The sequence below is a fragment of the Sinocyclocheilus grahami genome, unplaced genomic scaffold, assembly GCF_001515645.1.
Source record: "Sinocyclocheilus grahami isolate Dianchi unplaced genomic scaffold, SAMN03320097.WGS_v1.1 scaffold31.1, whole genome shotgun sequence".
Taxonomy (NCBI): Eukaryota; Metazoa; Chordata; class Actinopteri; order Cypriniformes; family Cyprinidae; genus Sinocyclocheilus; species Sinocyclocheilus grahami.
In genome coordinates this window covers 2,529,355-2,553,495 of record NW_015505210.1, presented here as the reverse complement: position 1 = coordinate 2,553,495, position 24,141 = coordinate 2,529,355, and the positions used below count along the sequence as shown (strand labels likewise).

Genomic DNA, 24,141 nt, shown 5'->3' with positions numbered 1-24,141 from the left:
TATAAATCCAAGTATTTTCTTTTTTCCTCGGTCAGCCAGTTAACTCGCACTCCTGTCTTTTCTTCTTCTAGCAGGTATGTCTTTTTCAGTGGTCGTAAGAGGCTAGCAGCTATGTGTTTGCTTAGTTTTTGATGGCAAATGCATCATTATTCAGTTGTTAGAAAGGGGTTATGGATTATATTATTATTAGCTGTGATGTATATGTTAAAATATTTATTTCTTATTTATCCAAAACTGGTAAGAAATTGGGCACAGTTGCATTGTTATCTGTTCAGATGTCTCTCAAATTGGTGACAATCCAGGAAGATTTTCATCTATGCTAAAACTCACGGACGCTATGCACAGAACTCATACTGCTGTGTGAGGTCTAATAGGTCAAATAGATGGATTAAAGATTCCGATTAACAATGTCATTGACAAATTAGTATTAATTTATGCATGATCCTTCAAAGATTGCATAAATGATACACATTATATTAAATATGGAAAGTGGGAAGAAAATTAGGTTCTGTTTTGAGTTAGAATGTTTTTTATTTCATATTTTTTATTTATTTTGCTGTGCTATAAAACTTTTTTTCTGGAAATGTAACTCATTCTTACAAAAGTTGCCTAACATTTAAATATTAAATATGATTAAATATGTTTGCATATAGTAGTCAGCTTACCATGTCTAATGCATTTGAAAAGTGATAATTGTGACTTGCAATAGGACATCATATGGTTCCAACATTGTCTTTAAGTGACTTTATATTTAAAATAAAACTCTAGTTTTCTTTGTCAGGTCATTATGCCATACCAGACAACAGTGTGTTGTTATTTTTAACTAAAACTAAAACTATTAAAAATCATTTTTAATTAATTGAAATAAAGCTGAAATAAAATAAGAAATTAATAAGATCTAAATAAATATAAAATTACAAATTAAAATTTTTTATATAAATGAAAGATAAACTTAAACTAAAATTAAAATGAAACAAAAAATTAAAAAATTAAAGATAATTCTAAATACTTCTAAATAAAAGTAGGTTATATAAATAACACTAAAATAGCACTGCATATGATTCAAATGCTTGTTATCTTAAATAATCTAATTACTGATTCACAGTACAGATGTTATTTTACAGTTTACAGTTATTTTATTTCACAGATAAGTGAGGACTACAGAAGGATGTCTGACGCGTGAGTATCTTCACCTCCATCAGTAATAACCAGCTATTTATGAATTATGATATCGGTCATGTCTCTATCAACATTCTCTACTATCTATGCTCCAATGGCTGCTTCAACCGAAGCCCCCAACCAGAGCAAAAACCCAAGATCACTTCAGCTCATCGGAGGGCTTGAAGGTGAGCGCCACCTACTGACCACAGTTATACACACACAGTTTGCTGGATACTTTGTGTGCTCAAGTAGAGAGATTCTACATTTGATAACAAAAGTAATACATTTTTCTTTTGATATGACAACAATGCACCTTTCATTGAGGATAAGGCTGCTAAATACAGCACTGGAAATGCTGAAAGTAGAGAAGCAGGATAAAGAAAAGGAGAGGGAGCAAGTGCTCAGTGAGAGAGTTCCTCCGCTCCATCTTTCCAGTCTGTCAGTACAGGAATTACAGGTACAATTAGCCTAAACTATTTCAATAAATCATTGAACTCCATTTATAAAACTTAAAGGTGCTGTATGTAGGATTGACACCGAGTGGCTGAACTAGGTATTGCAGTCCAAATGCAAAATATTGGAGAGGGTTTTTTTCACCAGGCCCCTCCTCCTCAGATTGAGGACACCAACAGGAACGAAATACAATTGGGTAAACTGGCAGTGGGCGGGTTTCACAAACCAAAACAGAGACCGACATTCCGGCCCGGCACGCACATTTTCAAAGAAGAATAAGTGACTGTAGCATTGTTTTTCAGATAAACAAGTATGTTAACTTAGCATGTTTCTTAAATATCTGCAAACATATTATGGTATTTTTATGCTTTAGTAGAGTCAAAAACTTACATACAGCATCTTTAAAGGAATCATTAACTCTGACAATCATTTAGGCCTACTCACCCTCGTAACCTTTGTAGGGGACACAGTGATGGGGAAAAAAATGAAATGGGAGGAAAGAATATATTTCTACGCGTTTGCATCCGTGCACAAATATTTAGCATTGGCCTGTTGTGTTTGCGTTTTTTTGCAACAGAATGCTAAAGCTTTGGAATGAGATGGCACTAAGGGGACAGTGATGGGGGAAAAAATTTGAAATGGGAGAAAATTCATATTTTCATGCAAAAATATTGCGTTCCCAAGAGAAAAACTGTGTTCGCTCGCAAAAGCACTCAAATATTGTTTTCCCTCCCATCTCATATTATTTCCAACACAAAAGTTTTCCTATCTCACAAACAGTAGCTCTTTATTTAGCAGCCCAAGATGCACTTTTGATTGGTTACCATGTTTTAAATAATTTAGTAACACATGGGTGAGCATGATTTCACCAAGTACAACATCCTTGTTGATCCTGGAACATCATTCCAATCAACCAATCAGAATTGAGAGATAACTTTTCAGGAAATGTCAGTTTTAGGCTTACAATCAGGATTAGGTGCTTCTACACCCTTGTTAATCAGCTATCATTTCCCTCTGATTTTAGGAATAAATTATGGGTAAGGTTAGGTTTAGGGGTGGGGATTGGGTTAAGTCTGTATTTTGGACAGTAATGTTGATCCAGGATCAACAAAAGATGTTGATCCAGGAACATGTCTTACTTGGCAAAATCACGGAGACCTAACACATGCATTTTCAACTATTTTGTTCAGACTCTACTTTGTGTGTAGCATCCTTGCAGGGATTTGCATCACAAGATTGACGTGATTGATGAGGAACGTTATGACATTGCCATTAAGGTGTCCAAAAATGACAAGGAGGTATGAAAAACGGAGTAGCAAACACCAGCATTTGGTAAACAGTTCTCATTGATGAAGCTATTGTGTTCTGTGAGCACTGAATGGAACAGTTGGCGTGGCAGCTCGGTCAAAGGATTGTGTTAAAGTGCAACATGTGGGGTCTGTGTTGATAAAGATACAGGAAATGAATCAGAAGATCTATGAGATGAAGAGCAAGCTGAAGAGGCCTAACCTGAAGAGAGTCAAACTGTCCGCTGAACACGTGTCCTTCTGGGCTCCAGACACACACAGTCCATTGACTTCAAAGCTAACCTGAAGAGGAGAAGGTAAGACTATTTAAAATACTTTAAATAGACAGAAGTGCTAATATTCAAATATATATCTATATATCTATATTTACCTTCCACAGAAAGAAGAGGTGACTGACTGGCGTAAAAACGTAGAGGCCATGTCTGGAATGGAGGGCAGGAAGAAGCTGTTTGATGCTGGACAGTAAAAGGTAAATACTAACAGTCGTAGAGGACCTCAATGTATTTATTTAGTTTTATCATTTTAATTAACATTTTATTGCACATCATCCCTCTAAGCATATGATAAGTTGGTTAGATAGAAACTAGCAAAAACAACATCATGTCTTGTGCAAAATCTCTTTAAATGTCTTGCAGATGGCAGCAGTACCAAACCAAAGATGACGTCAAAGATGTAATCTCTGTTTTTGCATTTCAGAAAGTACATTTTCAAAATATAAAATAAGCTTTAATGTTTCACTATAATGCATTTTCTTACTTTTAGTTAAGGCAAACTGATCAGTTTCACAGAATGCAGGGTAACACTTTACAATAAGTTCTCATTAGTAAGGATTAGTTCATGCATTAACTAACTATGAAACTAAAAGTATTTATTCATCTCAGTTGTAAATATAGTTAATAAAAATAAAACTAGTCATTGTTAGTTCATGTTAGCTCCATTATGCATTAAATAATATTAACACACTCTTGACTGATTTTACTTTTGACTTTAGAACTTTTGATTTTAATAATGCATTAGTGTTGAAATAAACATGAACTAAGATTAATAAATGCATACTTTTTCTTTGTTAGATCGTGTTAACTGATGCCATTAACTAATATTAACAATTGAAACTTTATTGTAAAGTCTTACCAGGTACATACTGACCTATATTGAATGCTGTAAATAGAATCTGATGTAACAGTAAATCTAAATTAAATGTTTTAACACTCACTTGTAAAACGTAGTATTTCAAATTAAAAGCGTTTTCTTCACATCTTGTCATGTTTGCTACAGCTGCAGTTCTACTTTTTCCCTACAGATGGCAGCCTGCAACAACATATCAAGAAGAAGAAGAAACTCAGCATGTCAGTCAACAATTCCTTTATGTTCAAGGTCCCTTAATGATGGTTGTGAAAATATTTGTTATTTTAGATCTGAATTACTTAAGGTTTTATGAAAATATGAAAATATCATTCAATATTCCAACATAATGTCTTCACATATTTTTTTAATGTCCCTTTTAAATAGGATATGATATTATTAATACCTTCTTGTAAAGAAATGAGATGTGGCAATTGTATACTTTTCCCAGTATATACAGTACAAACTGTATAACCAATAAAAAACAATCCCAAAAAGATTCCAGTTCTGAAAATTGCAGTTCAGATTAAATTAGGTCAGGCAACGCACATACAAATGACATTGCAGTCTTAGTAATGCTGGAGTATTGTTGGACTCACCCTTAGTCTAGAGAACATAAAGTATACTTGAGCACCAGGTGCCCCGTCACTCTGCAGCCTGAGATGTGAAGCATTTGGCAGTGATAATGGTGTGGACAGTAGTCTATTTTAGTGAGCCTCTCACGAGTGCTTCAGAATCTATAAATCTGCTTTAGTTTCTTCCCTTTGGCCAAAGCAGTCATACTTCCATCATCTGAGAGGTAAGGACCTTCAGGTTATAACAACTGCTAGCTATTCATGCGTATTAGATATTAGCGTATTAGTAATATATTTTATATATACATGCGTATTAGTTATTTATTTTTTTGTAGCTTCTTAACGTGCATCATATTATTGACATTACCAAAGAATTTCAAAACATTAAATATCTTAAATTTAAATCTGTACTGTAAAAGCATGTATGGCTACACTAAGCACTTTTGCTGTTTTTAGAAAGTCTACTTAAATAGTGTTTAAGGTTTTTGTAATACTACACTTGAACACAAGTCTAGTATTTTTTTAAGAAATATTTTGTCATTTGCAAGTCTCCAGGAAAAAACAAACACAAACAAACAAACAAAAACACAAAAAACAAAGGCACTAAAATGTCTGAATCTGTGTAAGTATTTTCAAAACATTTATAAATATTATATTATTGAAATAATAAACGATTTATTATATTATAAAAATTATAAATCTATTCATGTATTAAATGTGTGTTTTCATTTCTGGCCCTATCTGTGTCAGACCGGTGAGTAACTTACATTTAAACACTGTATTTAATAATATTTGAAACATACTTTACAAGTACATTTCATATTTTCATATCAAATTGAACACTGCAGCATTTGTGATAGTCACATTATTGGCTCTTTCCTTCAGAAAAAGCCCAAGATCTCTGCATCTCGTCGGTTATTTTTAAAGGTTAGTTTCTATTTTTTGTGTTTCTGAAATGATCTTGACTTATTTTTTTGTATAACATTTTTTTAATTAACCATTTTAATGAACAACTCACCATGATCTACATATGAATATTACATGGCCATGGTTCTTCTGCAATTGTAATGCATTGCAGACCAAAATACTGAAGAAGGCCAGCACACTGCTGGCAGAGGAAAAGGAACAGAAAAAGACTGACAGAGAGCAAACGCTCAGTGAGAGAGTTCCTCCTCTCAAACTGTCTGGACTGTCCGTACAGGACATACAGGTTGTTATTCTTTGGCCTTTTGTCAGAATTATTTTGAAACTATTCTTTCTTACGTGCCATTGCTCTGTTTACAGAATCTGTGCAAAGAACTCCATCAAAAAATTGATGTGGTTGATGAGGAACGATATGACATTGAATCTAAAGTTGTCAAAAATGAAAAGGAGGTAAATTTTTTTTGCTTTAAAAATGCCATTATTGATGCATTAATTAATTGATGCATTAATTTTAATCGCCCTGACTGATGCTTCTGCTATAGATTGCAGATTTAAGCCACAAAATCTTTGAGCTGAAGGGTAAAATGAAGAGACCTGCCCTGAAGAGAGTGAGGGTGTCTGCTGATGCCATGCTTGGGGCTCTGCTAGGTGCCAAACACAAGGAATCCATTGACTTTAAAGCTAACCTCAAGACGGTGAAGAAGGAAGAGGAAAAGGTAAGAATCAACACATCTCAGTACTTTGACATGAGTATCATTCTCAGACTTTATGGATTTAGAGCTTTAATTTTTCAATATTAAATTCATTAAATAATATTTGCAGATTTTTTGTTTTGTTGTTTGCTTGTTTATTCAGTCAATAATAGGAAATAATTAATATAAAATGATTTTAAATGACTTTTATTTTAATAAAATGTATCGTTTTATTTATTAACAAATGTATTAAAGCAGCACTATGTAACTTTTTCTGTGTTCAACATTTGCAAAATGTATATAATGAGCGAGTACATCATGAATTCATCTTCCGAATAACTACGGTACACTTATAATAAGTACTTATATTTGGACTATTGTAGCCTGGTCGGGTCGTCACCGCTGCGGAGGAACACATACCTGCGTGAATCGCCATAGACATAAACTTAGAGAAGTAGCTCCGGTTGGAATGTTCTTCCGCGGGATGTGTGCAGCTCTGTTTATTAACCGCTAGACGGCCAAAAGTTACATAGTGCTGCTTTAAATTTTTTAAGGAATAGTTTACCAAAAAATGAAAATTTGCTGAAAATGTACTCACCCTCAGGCCATCTAAGATGTAGATGAGATTGTTTCTTCATCAGAACAGATTTGGAGAAATTTAGTGTTGCATCACTTGCTCACCACTGGATCCTCTGCAGTGAATGGGTGCCGTCAGAACGAGAGTCCAAACAGCTGATAAAAACATCACAATAATCCACACAATTCCAGTCCATCAGTTAACATTGTTATTATTGTTGTAAAGCAAAAAGCTGCATGTTTGTAACAAATGAATTCACCATTAAGACATTTTTAACTTCCAGCTAAAATATGAGTCCTCTATCTAACCATAATTTTGCTTTCTCCAGTGAAAACGTCGTCTCGTCTGAAGAAATATGCATAGATCAAGCACCATTTACAAGCAAAAACAGTTCTAATCAAATAACATATTCTCATATTTTGTATTTTGTCCAGAAGTGACTATTTAAAGTTGAAACACCTCAATGATGGATTTGTTTGTTACAAACAGAGAGCTTTTCACTTTTTGATGGACTGGAGTCGTGTGGATTACTTGTGGATTATTGTGATGTTTTTATCAGCTGTTTGGACTCTCATTCTGACGGCACCCATTCACTGCAGAGGATCCACTGGTGACCAAGTGATGCAATGCTACATTTCTCCAAATCTGTTCCCACGAAGAAACTAAATCTTGAATAGCCTGAGGCTGAGTTCATTTTCAGCAATATTTCCTTTTTGGGTGAACTATTCCTTTAATATGCTCTCTTTGACTCAAGAAAACATGACATTGTGTTAAATACAAGTAATAAGTTTATCAAAATATGCATTTACTTGTAATTCGCGCAGAAAGAAGAGGTGACCGACTGGCGTAAAAATGTGGATGCTATGTCTGGTATGGAGGGCAGGAAGAAGCTGTTTGCAGGACCAACTGGTCAATGAATTATTTCAAATGTGTTATTTCAAAAATTAAAATCCAATGTGAAAGCTATTTAAACATACACATATTTAGCTGCTATTTAATTGTGGTTGTTTGTTTGTTTTATTGCATAAACAGCTGTATGAATGAAAAGCAATTGTATGAGAAATTCAAAAAGCTGTGCTATTAACCACATTTATCAGTTAAAATATTGAAACATTATGTGCTTTATGACACATATATAACATTTATTTATGTTAATATATGATTACTATATAATTGCATTTGTCATTATATATTAATGCTTATATTGTAATAATATTATATGTGATCAGGTGTGTGAATATTGAGGAACAATAAAGCTATCACTGTTTTCACCAGTAATTCCACGTTTTCTTGCTGGCATTGCTCTCTGAGTTTTTTGGGTGCAAATACCACTTTCCCACATTATTAGAGTCTGATAAACAACTATTAAAACTCCTTAAATTAAGTAACTGGGCTTACCGGATAAATAAGATGAATTCGGTTGTAATCCAGTATAAAATTACTCCTTTATTAAATTGAACTACGGCTCGATTCATTAACGTAAAAAAAGAAATGGAACTGACATCAACAACCTCAAAATAACGCGCCACTGTACGCTTAAGCACGCCTACTTGTGGAGAGTCGCGTAGCTGATTGGCTGAAAGAAGTGTCACTCAAGCAAACTGTTGCGCGTTTGTTGATGCTGCTGTGCCTGTGATAGTTCCTGTTGCAGAGCTGCTGCTGCACTGAGCTGGCCGGGTTTTGATCTGAAGGTGAGCACGTAGCGATTCATAGTCATTTTCAATGGGCATATCTAATTTAATCTTCACTTAGATTTATGGTTATTCGATATAGATAAGGATATTTTGTGCATACACGGTAAGATTTCATTATGACATGCTAACAGGCTAGTTCAGTTGTGTTATATACAAAACATAACGTTACAATAATACAGTAGTTTGACACATCGCTTCTTTTCATTTCAGTTTCACTTTAATTTTACATACTTAAACATTTTAGCCTGTGAAAGTGATATTTTTACCCCTATTTTTGCGTTTATAAATAAGAGTTGGTCAGATCAGAGCTGGTCAGAGCATTTGTTAAATTAGCATTGACATTTAGTTCATGACCCTTAACCTTTCAGTTGGGTTCTCCAGTTTGGTTATATATATTAAATATATAATAATATAATAATAATTACGCTTTGGATAAAAGCGTCTGATAAATGACAAAAAAAAAAAAAAAAAAAAAAATAACACTGTATGCGTTTACATGTCAGCCACTGGGATAAACTATAAAAATATACTTACAGCTGCACTAGTGTGTGTGTAAAGCAGCTTTACAGAAAATCATGAGGTTAATGTTTATAATATCCTTAGAGGTGATAACGTAGTTTACATTTTGCAATTATATAACAGCAATTAAAGCTGTTATATAAGCAGTTGAAATATTTGCTATATAGTATATATATCTGCATATGCATCTCTTTCAGGTTTCCGTACTGCTTCTTCAGGATGTCCAAATGCAAACTCTTCCTTCTCCGACATGGGGAGGGGGCCTGGAACAAAGAGAACCGCTTCTGCAGCTGGGTTGATCAGAAACTGAGTGAGAACGGGGTGGTGGAAGCCCAAGAGTGCGGCAGGCTTCTGAAAGAGCAGGGCTACAAATTCGACCAGGTTTTTACCTCCATACTGAGTCGTTCCATCCAGACGGCCTGGTTGGTGCTGGAGGCCATGGGACAAGAGTGGGTCCCAGTCACCAAATCCTGGAGGTTAAACGAGCGGCATTACGGTGCCCTGATTGGCCTCAATCGCGCTGAGATGGCTTTGAACCATGGTGAGGAACAGGTTAAACTGTGGAGGCGTAGCTATGACATCACACCACCCCCCATTGATGAGACACATCCCTATTATGCGGAAATTTACAATGACCGCCGATACAGTACGTGTGACGTTCCGAAAGAGGAACTGCCCAAAACTGAAAGTCTAAAGGAAGTGTTGGACAGACTTCTTCCTTACTGGAATGATGTCATTGTACCGGTGATCAAGAGTGGCCAAACGGTCCTCATCTCTGCACATGGCAACAGCTGCAGGGCATTGCTTAAACATTTGGAAGGTGAAATATATTTATTGTTTTAAATTTTCTGTAAAAATTCTGTTTTCATTTACTCGCCTTCATGTCGTTTGCTGACTTTTTTTCTTCTGTGGAATGCAAAAAAAGATTATTATTTTTATTTATTTCTTAGTTTAATTATTAGTGTTGTTGTTGTTTATTTTTGGTCCATACAATGAAAGTCAATGCGGTCCAGTGTTGTTTTGAACCCCACTGAGTTTCATTTTATGAATAAAAACAGCTGAAACATTCTTTAAAATATCTTCTTTTAAAAATATCGTCTCAAACCCATTAAAACTAAGTTATATAAATCTTCTAAAGGCCGCTGAGTTAAAATTACATGGGTACTATCGTACTACTATAACTCTCGACCTTCAAGCACTTGGAAGATGATCAAAAGGGGTCAAAAGTGACATGTATAATGTTACAAAAGTAGTATTTTAAGATTAATGCTCAATATTCCTCAAAGAATCCTAAGAAAAATTGTTTCCAAGAAAATATTAAGCAGCACAATTGTTTTCAACATTGATAAAAATATAAGAAATGTTTCTTGAGCAACAGATCAGCATTTTAGAATGATTTCTGAAGGATCATGTGACACTGAAGACTGGAGTAATGATGCTGAAAATGCAGCTTTGCGTCACAGAAATAGGTTCCATTTTAAAATATATTAAAATAGTAAAGTTATTTCAAATTGTAATAAAATTTCTCAATATTACTGTTTTTACTGTATTTTTAATAAATTAAATTCTGCCATGGCGAGACTTATTTCAAAAACATTTTTAAAGAAGTTACAGATCCCAAACTTTTAAATGGTAATGTACCATCTACATGTCACGAATCCGGTCAACGAACTTTCCTATTCATTGACTCTCGCACTACACACACTGTTGCATAGCACCCCGGACTACATTTCCCATCATGCATTGCACTGATTGCACTCAGCACGAATTGCACACACCTGTTTACACTGATTGCACCCAGCTGTTTCATATCACTCCCTCACTATTTAACACTCACTCTGATCCCTTCCCTCTGCCGAGTATTGTTTCAGCATTTATCACTCTCCTAGAGATAGCTACCTTACGGAGCCCTAGTCATTTGCCTTAGCCCTAGTCATTTGCCTTAGCCTTAGCCCTAGTCATTTGCCTTAGTCATTAGTCATTAGCCTTAGCCTTAGCCTTAGCCTTATCCTTAGTCATTTGCCTTAGCCTTAGCCTTCCCGGTTTCTGATCTTCGCCTGGTTCCCTGGATTCACCCCTTTTGTCTTGCCCCTTTTGATTCTGTCTGCCGATCGTCGACCTGTGCTAGCCCTAGGACTTTTCTTGTGTTTTGCCCACCATATACCTGTTTGCTCTCATCTGACCCATGCCTGCTGTATGACCACGTCTCTGCCTTTGTCTAATAAAGCTCTGCGAATGGATCCGCAAGTCTCACGTCTCGTCAGCCCCGTAACACTACAGTATGTCCTAAACATAACTTCCTTTTTTTTGTTTTATAAAACAAACAAACAATAATACCAGATACAGGCTATAAAAGACTGATTTGCTCTTCAGTCTGTTTTCTTTAATATAATAAAGAGCTCATTTTTAAATATTATCAATAATAAAGCATAGAAAGTGGACAATAGTACTAATGAAGTTGATATTAAAACATAAACCTTAACGATCTCAATATTAAAATTACACACTTTTGCTGTCTTTCTCAACAGATATATCAGAAACAGAAATTGTGAATGTAACGCTGCCCACAGGAGTACCAGTCTTGCTGGAGCTGGATGAAGATCTTCGACCGGTCAAGCCCCGTCAGCTTCTGGGCAACCAGGCCAAAATTCAGGCAGCCATCAAAAAGGTGGAGGATCAAGGGAAGGTTAATGCACAAAATAAATAAGAATGTCAGAATCATTTAGATAGGAGCTGTTCAAACTGAAAGATTATTAGTCATTCAGTATGTCATGAAGCACCTGGCAAAGATGGTTCCGGCACATACTGTAGGGTGTGTCTGAGGTAGACCGGTTTCTATTTATAGTGGTATTTTAGAAATCATGAATAGTTATATAAGTCAATATTTTTAATTCAAGCACTGGTTACTGATCCAGAATGCAGACTTGGCACATATCTATTTTGTCATAGCAAGAGGTCTGTAGACCAAATAATGAAATAGATATTAATATAACATTATTTTAAATGATCATTTAATAATGTGTTATTTTTTTGTTAGCTTTTTTATTTGTCAATGCGTTTTAGGTCACAGAAAACCAGTGGTGCCTTTCTTTGGGTTAAAAAAATAGCATCCATCAGTTGTTTTCTAACAGAATTTCTTATTAAAGGTCAGCACATGCTTATAAACCATTTCTGTAGACTACTTAAAAACTATATACTGTACACTACCAATCAAGAGTTTGAGGTCAGTAAAAAAGTCAATTAAGCTCACTAAAGCTGCATTTATTTGATAGAAAATACAGTAAAAACAGTAATATTGTGAAATGTTGTTAAAATAACTTATTTTAAAATGTAATTTCAGTGTCACATGATCCTTCAGAAATATTCTAATAATCTGATTTGTTGCTTAAAAAACATTTATTATTATTATCAATGTTGAAAACAGTTGCACTGCTTAACATTTTTGTGAAAACCATGATACATTTTTTTCTTTGATGAATAAAAGAACCGCATTTATTTGAAGTAGAAGTTACAATGTAAAAGTCTTTACTGTCCCTTTTGATCAATTTAATGCAGGCTTGCTGAAAAAAAAATTCTTTTAATTAAGTAAAAATAAAAATCTTTTGACCTTAAACTTCTGAACAGTAGTGTATATAGATAAATCCAACTGGAATGGAATCATTCCAAAAATAAATAAACAAATAATAGGAAAAACAAGCATGTTATTCACTCCACTGCGGACGTCCACATATTCCACAAATCAGGTTTATTAAGCTTAATATTTAAATTTAAAATTAGAGACTTCATTGGATATCCGAAAGGTAACTATAAATTATTTATAATATACTTATATTTATTTACTTTTTACAATATGTAATATAATTCTCTGGTGTCCCCAGAATGTGTCTGTGAAGTTTCAGCTCTAAATACTCCACAGATCATTTATTATATAATTTTGAAAATGCCTGTTTTGAGTGGAAGCAGAAACAAGCTGTTTTTCGGGCCTGTCTTTAAATGCAAATGAGCTGCTGCTCCCCCGCCACCTTTTCCAGAATAAAGCTGCGCCATTACAGCTGGTACCTGCTAAAAAAAATCTGTTTTGGTTCTGATTATCATGTTTATCGTGCTGAAATCATGCGTTTTAAATCATATGAGTTTAAACTTCAGATACATGGTTTTCTGAGCGCACACGGACAGAAAGCGGCTGTCACAGCATGTGAGTACTAAACTAAGTTCTCATTCACACACAGGTTTACGTTAAAAACACACAAGTTACAAAAACAGTCGGTTATGTCTGTGAAGGTAAACAGCTGGGAAATAAATCGGATGTTTATTTTAGATCTGTGTGGCAGCAGCAATATACAGTAGCCTAAATAAATCAATAAATCCACTGCTCTCTTGTCTCCTCTGAGGCTGGGACTCTAAATAGCGTTCTGTGCTTGTCGGTGCAGCCAAAGACAGAACCGTTAGCATGTTTTGCTCAAACTTTCACCATGGCATTAGAACTTGTACACCGTTGTAAAATTAGACAGTATTTTAAAAACAATTATTTGAAAGGGACATTTTGTTTTTATCTAAACGTATTTATTTATTAACAGAATTTTGATTATATCGAGTTTATCATGCACTGCCAAACGCAACCAACACTAGCTCTTTTGTATCTCATTCTTTTCTCCATCAACGTTTACCAACTCAAATGCAAAGAAAAAATGATCTTACTGGTAAAACTTAGACAGTTGTGGTTAGATTGTCTGTACACTGTAATACCTCTATTAGTTTTAATGTATTTAATGTTGCTCAACACTGTACTGTATCAGTAGAGAAATGTTATATGTGTCTTGTTTTTTGTAATAATGGCCATAGTGGCTTTCACTGTTACGTGTCTATATGTTCTACCCCTGTTTATTATTAGACTATGACTCAGCTAATGTTTCACTGTCTTTCTCACCACCCAGAAGCACTGGTCTGCTGGGTTTAGCACAACCCTGAAGCATTTTCCTGAAAGAATAATACATAAAAATAAAGATTTCAGATATAAAATGTTTATGTGTATTAAATAATGTGTGTGAAAAAGTATAAAACACCTATTAGCCAGGAGGAGGTGCAACAGTGTTCTCTGAGAAGACATTTCTCCAGTGGAACAGATATTGATCTTAATATAATAGCAGTGGATGGTAAGTTTGTTTGTATAGAAAGCACTGACGACATAAGGAAACTGATTTTGGTTATTCAATAGGATGTAGCACTTGGCAGACTCTGCATATTTACTAGACCTAAGAGCTCACGTTTGTCTTGTTGAGCTGGAATGTTCATGAAGAGGCACTAAAACATGTCCTCATGGTCTTTAATGTCCTCTTAGAAGAATATACATGTCAACATTGCATGGGAAGATGTGCCACTATACATCTCCTTAAAAAGTTTATAAAAATTTTTTTAAAAAGATTTTATTTGCTGATGCTATGAAGACGTGACCGGACAGGCCGTTTCTGATTACACGTGATATTAACTCCTCAGGAAAACATTTGTCATGGATTGTGCTCTGAAACATGGATTTGACAGTCCCAACCTTAAAACATGGTCTCGAAACCACATCTGGAATCTGACTAGAAACTCTGCCAAGGATCCAATTTGAGAACTGTTCAGTTTGGCTGAAGACAAGAGAAGCCGGAACACATTGTAACCTCGTCTTCACAGCCAGTCGGACACCGGCTTCTCTTAAAATGGTTGTGGTTAGGATGTTGGCGTGGGTTGCCAATGCTAGTTTAGGGACATTACTGGAATATCTATTATTTTCCTGGTGTTTTACTGGATGTTCTCTATTGCTCATCCAGGACAAACTTTAGTATGATCATCTACACAATAACTTTACACCATGCAAGAACATTTGCACAAAGCATAGCTACAAAATCTCATATTTCAAACCAAAATATCAAAGTTACTAGAGTTATATTTGCTATTTAACCTTCATTGCAATTTTAAAAAAAAAAAGTTTATTAGACTTTTTGAAGGAGATTCCCAATGCAAGTTATACTTTTTGTGATTTTATTGAGGATATTTATAATTGTAGAAAAGATGCAGTCACATGACAGTTTAACTAATAGCAGTAGTACTAGTAGTTAAATGTGAAAAAAGTATAATAAAATTAAACTCACATTTAACAAAAATAATGAACTAAAAAGCACACAATTTGTTGAAGCTTAGTTTACAAAAAGCACAAAAGTAGTTTTAACAACGTAAACATGGGTTATGAGGACACTTCCTGTGTCCCCCTAAAACAAAAGGCTTAAAAAACATACAAAACGGTGTTTTATTAAATTTAAAAATTGCCAGTAGTTTTCTGTAAGGGGTAGGTTTAGGTGTAGGGTTGGTGGAAAATACAGTTTGTACAGTATAAAAACCATTACGCCTATGGATGCAAGTATGTGTCTGTGTGTTGGGGGCGATATATATCAGATAGGAGTGTAATATATGACATTGGTTTTATACTTATGGATGGAGGACAGCGTAGTAAGACTGCTGCCAATGCTTTGCAGTGATGGAGCTCAGCAGAGGCGGAGTCTGAACCGCTGCACATTTGATCAAATGTGGAGGCGCGCGACTCATAATTCCTGCAGTGCTCTTTCAGCAGCACGATCACACTTCTAAACTAAATTGGACAGCGCCCTGAAACCTGCTCCAGTCCGTTACAGGTAAGGGTTACAGGCATAGTGCTTCATTTTAACCTTTGATGTTAAATGTTTTTATTTATAATTATTCTTTTGCACAAATTCAACGAATAAAAACATGATGGCAACATCATTTACTGGAAATATAATTTGTTGGCAGTGCAACACTCGTGTGGTGGAAAAATTAATGAAAAATGTTTTCACCTGCCACTTGTTCCCTTGTCAAGAACATCTGTAGACCTCCTATGCTTTTAAATACCGTCCACGTTCATTGGAGGGTTTCCAACAAATTCACTAACTACTAGCTGTTTTTAGAAAGAGCTCATCCAGCCTTTGGATCTTTCTAATGAGTTTCTGTGCGGCTGTTCTGTAACGGCCAGCAGGACACCTGCATCTTTACTGTAAAACAGTTTGTGCTCGCTAGAGAGGAAGATCGGGGCTAGATGTCACATTTCACTCCATACAGTGAATATTTCCATTAGTAGGTTGCGGTATAGGCACAAACATTAAAGTCTTGCCTTTGAACAGTTCCACTGTAAATTCCCAGGAGAATAGAAAGTATTCATACTTTGGCCAATAGCGAGGCATGCTTTTACGCTGTGTGGGGTAAGTTGTCACAACTGAACATACTATTGAGCTACCCTTTATTCTTTTAAAAAGCAAAAAATGAGGAAAGACAGGCAAAAATGTCAAAGGTAACATACAAAATAAAATAATAATATTTAGGATACACCTTAAGAAAAAATGTGCTATTCACTGTGCATAAAATGTATAATTGCAGAAAAATATATATACGTTGTATTGAACATTAATGGAGCAAAAGATTTTGTGTGAAAATAAATCATTCAAGTTGTTTATTTTGTTTAAAAATGGTATAAATGTATGAGGTGGCAAGAGGGGCCTTTTACTCTAATTTAATTTTTGTTCCATAAATATACTGTCATTAAAATTCGTTAATATAAAAAATATATTTTAAAATACAGAAACAAAATAATTTTAATAAGTAAATATTCTGAAAGTATTGAAGGAGATCCAATAATAATTGAATATATATTTACAGTAGTAACAACAAATTATATTTTATTATATTATATGATTAATATCATGTTTTTAAGTATGCTGGTTTCATTCTAAACATGGTGATTATCTCTATTATGGACACCCAACATAATATATGATAATTACCTTCTGAATCTAAGCATGGCATGTTAACAAATGGAAAAGTCAGCCATCTATTAATTATCATGTTAATTACTGTGCGCCTTTAGCCCAAACAGCAGGGGCGCTTTTTACCCCAAATACCATACTTTTACATATTCTTTCGTTATTTAAAAACTGTTGCTTTAATTATCTTAAACAAAACTGAAAATCACAAAGAAGACCTTTGTCTAAAAATATATGCATTGATTTTAGCGATTCTCTTTTGCTACTTAAATCTACAACATTTAAAAACACATAAGATATTAGATCAAGTAAGCACAGAATCAACTTTGCGCTGCTGCGCGCGATTGCGTCAAGGATCAGACATTTATACACGTGCATCTTGAAAAACGGATGTTTTGGAAAGTGTTAGGCCACGTTTTTGTGCCATCTACTGGTTTAGATGAAAATAATATAGCCCCGTTGTACACTATACTTAAACAGATGTTTTAATAATTTTACTACTACTACTACTAATAATAATAATAACAACAGTAATAAAAGTTATTAGTGATAAAGGTTGAAATACTACTTTTTTACTATTTCATCAAAAGAAAATATTAATTATTAAAAAAGTATTAATAATAATAATGGCCAAAAATTAATTTCTTCAACAACAACAACAATAACAATAATTATTATTATTATTATTGTTGTTGTTATTATTATTATTATTATTATTATTTTAGCCAAAAAGTATTTATTCATTAATAATTCAAAATAATGAATATATAAAAAATATTTAAAAAAAATAATAAGAATATAACAATAATGGCCAAAATACATTTCTTCACAATAAATATTTCTAAATATTTATACACACACACACACGTTTAGCTATCTAAATGGGGACATTACCTAGACTTCTATTGATTTTATATACAGATAGTGTTATACACTTTTTAACCTAAACCCACCCCTACCCCTCACAATTTAAAAAAAACTTTGTTTACTTTATTTTTATATGTTTATGTCAGGTTTTGCTCACTTTTGGGTACAAATTTGTCCCCAAAATATGGTTAAGTAGGAACACACACAACACACACACACACACACACATATACTGTATATATATACACTGTATGTAAACAATATTTATAATAACAATAATAATTTTAGCCAAAAAGTATTTTTCTCTAAAAGATTTATTTACTATTTACAAATGTATTATTATTATTATTATTACTACAGATTTTAGGCCAAAATATTTACTTTTAAATATGTTTTATTATTATTATTATTATTATTATTATACATTATACAGATTACTATACCTTTTGATAAAAAAAATGTATATTTCATGGTAAAAGCATTAACCATCACATAACATCACAATCTTTCACCCGCCCCAACCTGCCCAATTTTTATTTTTTATTTTTTTTGAGAATGTCTCAGTATTTTATTTCAGAGTGCAGATCTGGTGACGGATGAAGCAGTGTGTGGAATGCACAGCAGAAGCGTGTGGTGTGTGTGCTTTGTGCAGCTGAACAGAATCTGGAGGCAATTCAGTGGACAGCGATAACAGGGCCTTGGCACAGGCTGCGGGCAGGATGTTAGGAGTACTGCCCCGTACTTCCGGAGTGGGATAGGATCGAGCTTGGGAATGCTGCTGGCCCTTAGAGCCCAGACTCAGGGGGGGAATCAGAAAGGGAGGGATGCTGGGTCAGCAGGGGCCCGTCAAGGATCAGGTAGCTTTATTTTGCTCAAAGGAATCATCCAACAACATGAAAAGACACATTGATATTCAAACTGGTGCTTTGGTTGGCAGAAATTCCAGTTTGAGTATATTCAAAACTAATATAAGGACATTTAAAAATCACAATCACCCATTACATTTTCTGTCAAAACCTCCTATTGGCTTAATCCTGACATCGGTTCTGAGTGAATTGGATATGAACCAGACTATACACTCAAAGTAATCTATAGTTATTTCAGTTGTGCTTGATAGAAGCTGGATTTGGACCTTTAGCACCATTCGTTTAGTTAAATATATAACAAGACACAATCCCTTAGACAGCTCATTTAATACACACTTCATTGCTGCCAGATCTTGAAAAGCAGGTAATTTGAAGACAGAGTTTCCATGAATTATGCAGCAAACAGTTTTTGTGATGGAATTATATATATTGGAGTACCACTTAATCAAAGATGATGGACAATTGACACATGTAGCATTCCCAAGGCATGAGGTCACAGTAAGACGAAACTGAACTTTCTTTGGGGAGGTCCATCAACGTGTTTGAACGTGTTCCATTGCAGCATACTGTTTATCATACGTTATCCAGGCATCTGGCTGTGGAAAAGCTTCGTAGCGCGAACGTGCCAAGTCAGGCCTTTTCCTTACATGGTATAAGCCACTAGACACGAGACCATCTCCTTCCTGAAACATCTGTCTGGCCATGATCAATGTCTTGTTGCCCAGGATATTTGGAATGTGTTTAACTGCAGTTAAGGTTCCTTTTTGAGCATCTTGGTGTCCTGTAGTCCACCTCCTTTGCACTTTCGGGATCAATTTGTAAACTCTTGAGGAAATATTTTTTACTTGGAAAATGTTTGACACAGCTAAAAGTGGGATCATTCTTACCTTTTTGGGTTGTTTTGCAAAATAAAGAGATGCAATGAATATTATTGCTCACCATTCTCGGTCCCAGTTGGCCACCTGTCTAATGGTGCATTTAAATGTTGAAACTTCTTTAATATTTCCTTGAATATGGCATATTGTAAACGAATGTTTGTAGTCATATGTAGGAAGCGCAGATCCGATTCTAATCCAAAGCAGCTTGACGCTGCTTGAGGGGGTCTGCTGGAACATATTAAATGGACAGAAGTCTGCAAATGTTTCCTCTCTGAATGCTGATGAGAGTTTCAAATGTAGTCCAAATGCCTGTAGTATTTTGAAAGAATGTATAGTAATGCAATGATTCAAAGGTTACTTCACCTATTCATCATATGGCCGAAAGTATGTGCACACCAAAGTGTATTTGGTTTCAAAACCACTGACATTAATAGGGAGTTGTTGCTTCTGCTTGCACTGTAAAAATGACATAAAATGATACATTATAATTACATCTAATAAAACAGGTTACAAACTATAATAAGTAATTAAATGCAATTATGTTCAGAGAGTTAAATATCAATAAAATGACAATTATATACTTAATACTTTTGTGGAAACTCTTTGATAAATAGAAAGTTTAAAAGAACACAGTCGCGCACACACACACACACACACACACACAAACATTACAATGATTTCTGAAGGATCATGTGACATTTCAGACTTGAGTAATGGCTGCTGAAAATTCCGCTTTGCCATCACAGAAAAACGTTACAATTAAAATATATTAAAATAAAAAACAGCTATTTTAAGTAGTAATAATATTTGATTAAATGTTTTCACATAATTTCTGATCCAGCCTTGATGAGCATAAGAGACGTCTTTCAAAAACAATAAAAAAAAACATACAAACCCCAAGATTTTAAATGGACCAGTACATAAAATATATAATAATATAATATATACAATGTACTATTATAAATAATATATTTAAATTATGTTCAGATCCTGTAATTGCAGAAATATATAATATTAAATCTATTAAATGTATGACTATTTCTAGTGGCTAAAAGGTTGTGGCCCTTGGCATAGAACTAGACAAAGACATATGATGGGGTTATTCTCACACAGACGGTTTTCTGTTCTGTAAGGGGCACAGGTGCAGCTACCCTTAATTCAGGAGGAAATGGGCAGGTCAGCCAGAGAAAGAGAGAATGACTCATTTAGATGATCGAGGCCCTACAGTTTAGGACTCTGAGGACAGTTTGTGCTCCAGTGCCTGCAGGGCCGCACTAAATAAACCCATTTCCCAAAATTCTCAATGCTTCACAGCAGGTGTATAGAAATGAGAGGCATCACACAGAGACTGAAGGGTGACAGAGGGCAAAACTACTGCATGTGGCCTATTTAAGACATCAAGAGTCATGACTAATCATCGACGCATTGCTATCCAAGTGTTTTTGTACCTTAATGTTCATTTAAAATCAGGATGGCATGATGCATCATGCATTTCAAAACATTCTTTTATGATATTAGCCATCATGCATTAATGCAACTATTGAAACTCATAAAAATCACAGTGGTGTACAGTACTCATTTAGATATCCAAGTCTTGCTCTCTAAACTAAAGCCCATGCTAGTTTTACAGGGTGCAGCATCTTTAACCATGTTTGGTTATGCAAGGCCTCACCAGTGAGCAGCAACTCTGCCCTGTTACACATCATGGCCCAAAAGCCTTCACATATTTATCGGGTCTAAAATTTAAGATCCTAGCCCCTGATTCAGTGCATCTCTGGTTGGGGATCCTGGTCTGTGCATCTGGAGATTGGTGCGACGGAAGCAGGGGAGAGAAGGGACTCAAGAGGGCTTGATTCACTGCCAATGTACAGCTGCTTCTTTCTGCTAAGGGCATGTTGTTCTTGAAGTGATTTGAGGTTTTGGTGTAATTGCCAGCACTAACGCTAATTACACATCAAAAAGACGGGTTTAGGAAAAACATAACGTCTCGCTGCCTCCGTCTTTGATGGTTTTGATGAATGGAATGACAGACGTGCCATAAGTTAAATCTTTCAGTTGTCCTCATAAATCCAGAAGTTGTCCAAATAAGCTGTGGAGGAGCAAAAGATCTTTTGTTCTGGTTTATGGTTTAACTTCAGTGAGTTTTTTTCAGCCTGTGCATTGAGAGGAAGAGTGAGTGGGGGAAGTGGGAAATGACTCCAGATTTGAACCCACGTCACCCATAGTAAAATAAAATATATAAAGATAAATAAATATAATGTCACCCATAGTAAAATAAAATAATAAAATATATAAAGATAAATAAATATAATGTCACCCATAGTAAAATAAAATAATAAAATATATAAAGATAAATAAATATAATGTCACCCATAGTAAAATAAAATAATAAAATATATAAAGATAAATAAATATAATGTCAGCCTAATAGGAAAAAAATCCATTGAATAATATATTATTTTATTTTATTTTTCACAGTGTCAATATATCTTTATACATTTATGTATTTGTGGCTCTGTGGCATTAAAATTGTTTAACAACACCTTAATTATCCTACTGTACCTGGCTACTTAAAATCCACCAAATTTGGTGTTCCTGGTCAAAATGACCAGCCTTTTAAAAACTGCTTGTAAATTGCTCATTATGCTATATTAAAACCAAATCTTGGAATCAATCTTTTAATCAATTTCACTGATCAGAGTTGATAAAAAATGCATTATTTATGACAATTCTGAAGGTGTTCACGCAAAAACTGAGGTGCGAAAGCTCAGCTCAGTGAGGCCTATTACCATTCAGTTCCAAAAAGAAATACAAAACATGTGCTAATCGAAAGAAAACAATTTGATAAAAAGATTGAATCCAATATTTGGTAATAATCCAGCATAACAAGAAATTTATAAGCAATTTTTGTAGACTGGTCATTTTTGACCGGCAATAAGTGTAACAAGGTGGGGGAAAATATCCCTAAAAAGTAAAAAAATATATATATTTTTTGTTAAAATGTTATATCCTGTGACTGTGTAAGCAAAGTGAGTAAGTTTTCGTCAAATGTGATAACAGCATTTTCATCTGTGGGTCAAAATGACCAGAACACAACAAATAAATAAAAGAATGACCATAAAATGTTAAATGTGAAATTATTTCATTACCGGTATATCACAAGAAAGAGACTACAGATTGATGCAAGAGAGATGAAACTATAGCGTAGTTACCTAATCTAATAATCCTTTCTCATGCACTGTATCTACTGGTCTGAATAAGAGAATAAATCAAATAGAAAGCATGTACTCACTCTATCAGTGAGAAAATCATTTCAGCATCTTACACAGCTCTCATTGGTTTTGGCTTGGATGAAGATCCCGCCCTGATGTGTATTCTGGCTCCACACATTTGTCCTGTCCGCACATAATAAAGCTTTATAGCAAACCCACTGGACAGCTCGTTATGTCATTGTAAACGGCTTCACCCAGTCTTACCTGGGTGGGAGCAATGGCTACAAAATACTGACTTCCTGACACAAAGGAATTCCATTACAGGCTTAAGATACGCTATATAAATCTTTTTAATGGAGCTGGACATTATCTGTTAGTCTGTACTGTAAAAAGTTCTGGTGAGATTAATTTCCTTTCAAAGCTTTTTTTTATCTGCGTGTACTTTAGTGCATAAAGTGTTTAGTTATAGTGCAGTCTAGTGCATTCAAACTCTGCGTAAAAAAAATGTAAACCACGAAGAGGGCAAATTGCCCAAGACCTGGAATCAGTCACAAACGTATAAATTAGAATATGTTCTTTGTCTCCAGGAGTCTGGGAAATGTATAACATGCCCGCTGTACCCAAAAGCGTTTTGTAATTTCTTTCTGTAATGAGCAAGAGAAATGGGAACAGAAAAAGAAAATGCCTTTGAATTCTTCAGATCACTTATCCTGTTTTTATTAACCTCTATTTTAACAGCTATTTTGCATTGGGAAACTTCCTGAATTCTTCAATGTCTCCATTTGCTCCTGAAGTTGTTGATTTTCTTTATCAAGTCCTCATGTTTTGTCCAAACATATGGAAAGATAGATATATATATACACAGGTGCATCTCAAAAAATTAGAATGTCGTGGAAATGTTCATTTATTTCAGTAATTCAACTCAAATTGTGAAACTCGTGTATAGAGGTTAATAAAAACAGGATAAGTGATCTGAAGAATTCAAAGGCATTTTCTTTTTCTGTTCCCATTTCTCTTGCTCATTACAGAAAGAAATTACAAAACGCTTTTGGGTACAGCGGGCATGTTATACATTTCCCAGAATAAATTCAATGCACACAGACTGAAGTAGTTTAAGTCTTTGGTTCTTTTAATTGTGATGATTTTGGCTCACATTTAACAAAAACCCACCAATTCACTATCTAAACATATTAGAATACTTCATAAGACCAATAAAAAACATTTTTAGTGAATTGTTGGCCTTCTGGAAAGTATGCTCATTTACTGTACATGTACTCAATACTTGGTTGGGGCTCCTTTTTCTTTAATTACTGCCTCAATTCGGCGTGGCATGGAGGTGATCAGTTTGTGACACTGCTGAGGTGGTATGGAAGCCTAGGTTTCTTTGACAGTGACCTTCAGCTCATCTGCATTTTTTGGTCTATTGTTTCTCATTTTCCTCTTGACAATACCCCATAGATTCTCTATGGGGTTCAGGTCTGGTGAG

The 24,141-nt window shown here is 34.6% G+C and overlaps 3 protein-coding genes and 1 pseudogene across 7 annotated transcripts in view; all 4 read left to right on the top strand.

Annotated features, from left to right (window-relative positions):
• LOC107576001 (troponin I, fast skeletal muscle-like) lies at positions 1-4,304 on the top strand (annotated as a pseudogene).
• Positions 4,305-4,822: 518 nt separating this feature from the next.
• Positions 4,823-8,011, top strand: LOC107574299 (troponin I, slow skeletal muscle-like). 3 transcript variants are annotated; one of them, XM_016260747.1, is made up of 8 exons: positions 4,823-4,842; positions 5,167-5,240; positions 5,369-5,372; positions 5,504-5,545; positions 5,697-5,828; positions 5,903-5,992; positions 6,085-6,258; positions 7,636-8,009. In XM_016260747.1, exons 2-8 carry the CDS (start codon positions 5,227-5,229, stop codon positions 7,726-7,728), a joined length of 549 nt encoding a protein of 182 aa, XP_016116233.1. In that variant the 5' UTR covers positions 4,823-4,842; positions 5,167-5,226; the 3' UTR covers positions 7,729-8,009. The 3 variants fall into 3 exon arrangements, with proteins under 3 accessions (XP_016116233.1, XP_016116239.1, XP_016116246.1); XM_016260760.1 differs by having other exon boundaries at positions 4,828-4,842; positions 5,174-5,240; positions 7,636-8,011; XM_016260753.1 differs by lacking the exon at positions 5,369-5,372 and having other exon boundaries at positions 5,167-5,239; positions 5,499-5,545; positions 7,636-8,010.
• A 413-nt stretch (positions 8,012-8,424) lies between these two features.
• Positions 8,425-12,260, top strand: LOC107576414 (bisphosphoglycerate mutase-like). 3 transcript variants are annotated; one of them, XM_016262610.1, is made up of 4 exons: positions 8,425-8,502; positions 9,222-9,844; positions 11,252-11,303; positions 11,553-11,703. In XM_016262610.1, exons 2-4 carry the CDS (start codon positions 9,244-9,246, stop codon positions 11,620-11,622), a joined length of 723 nt encoding a protein of 240 aa, XP_016118096.1. In that variant the 5' UTR covers positions 8,425-8,502; positions 9,222-9,243; the 3' UTR covers positions 11,623-11,703. The 3 variants fall into 3 exon arrangements, with proteins under 3 accessions (XP_016118096.1, XP_016118084.1, XP_016118091.1); XM_016262598.1 differs by lacking the exon at positions 11,252-11,303 and having other exon boundaries at positions 11,553-12,259; XM_016262605.1 differs by lacking the exon at positions 11,252-11,303 and having other exon boundaries at positions 8,435-8,493; positions 9,220-9,844; positions 11,553-12,260.
• Positions 12,261-15,621: 3,361 nt separating this feature from the next.
• The window catches only part of LOC107574272 (caldesmon-like), a 26,062-nt gene continuing 17,542 nt past the window's right edge, over positions 15,622-24,141 (top strand). The window contains exon 1 of the mRNA XM_016260722.1: positions 15,622-15,692. The gene's annotated coding sequence lies outside the window, so the exon portion shown is untranslated. The remainder of the gene's footprint in view (positions 15,693-24,141) is intronic.

Bases quoted from the DNA above. Each gene is read 5' to 3' on its own strand.
- LOC107574299 (XM_016260760.1), top strand. The intron at 5,993-6,084 runs GTAAATTTTTTT...CTTCTGCTATAG, and splicing joins TTGTCAAAAATGAAAAGGAG to ATTGCAGATTTAAGCCACAA. The intron at 6,259-7,635 runs GTAAGAATCAAC...TAATTCGCGCAG, and splicing joins TGAAGAAGGAAGAGGAAAAG to AAAGAAGAGGTGACCGACTG.
- LOC107576414 (XM_016262605.1), top strand. From the start codon at position 9,244: ATGTCCAAATGCAAACTCTTCCTTCTCCGACATGGGGAGGGGGCCTGG. The intron at 9,845-11,552 runs GTGAAATATATT...CTTTCTCAACAG, and splicing joins ATTGCTTAAACATTTGGAAG to ATATATCAGAAACAGAAATT.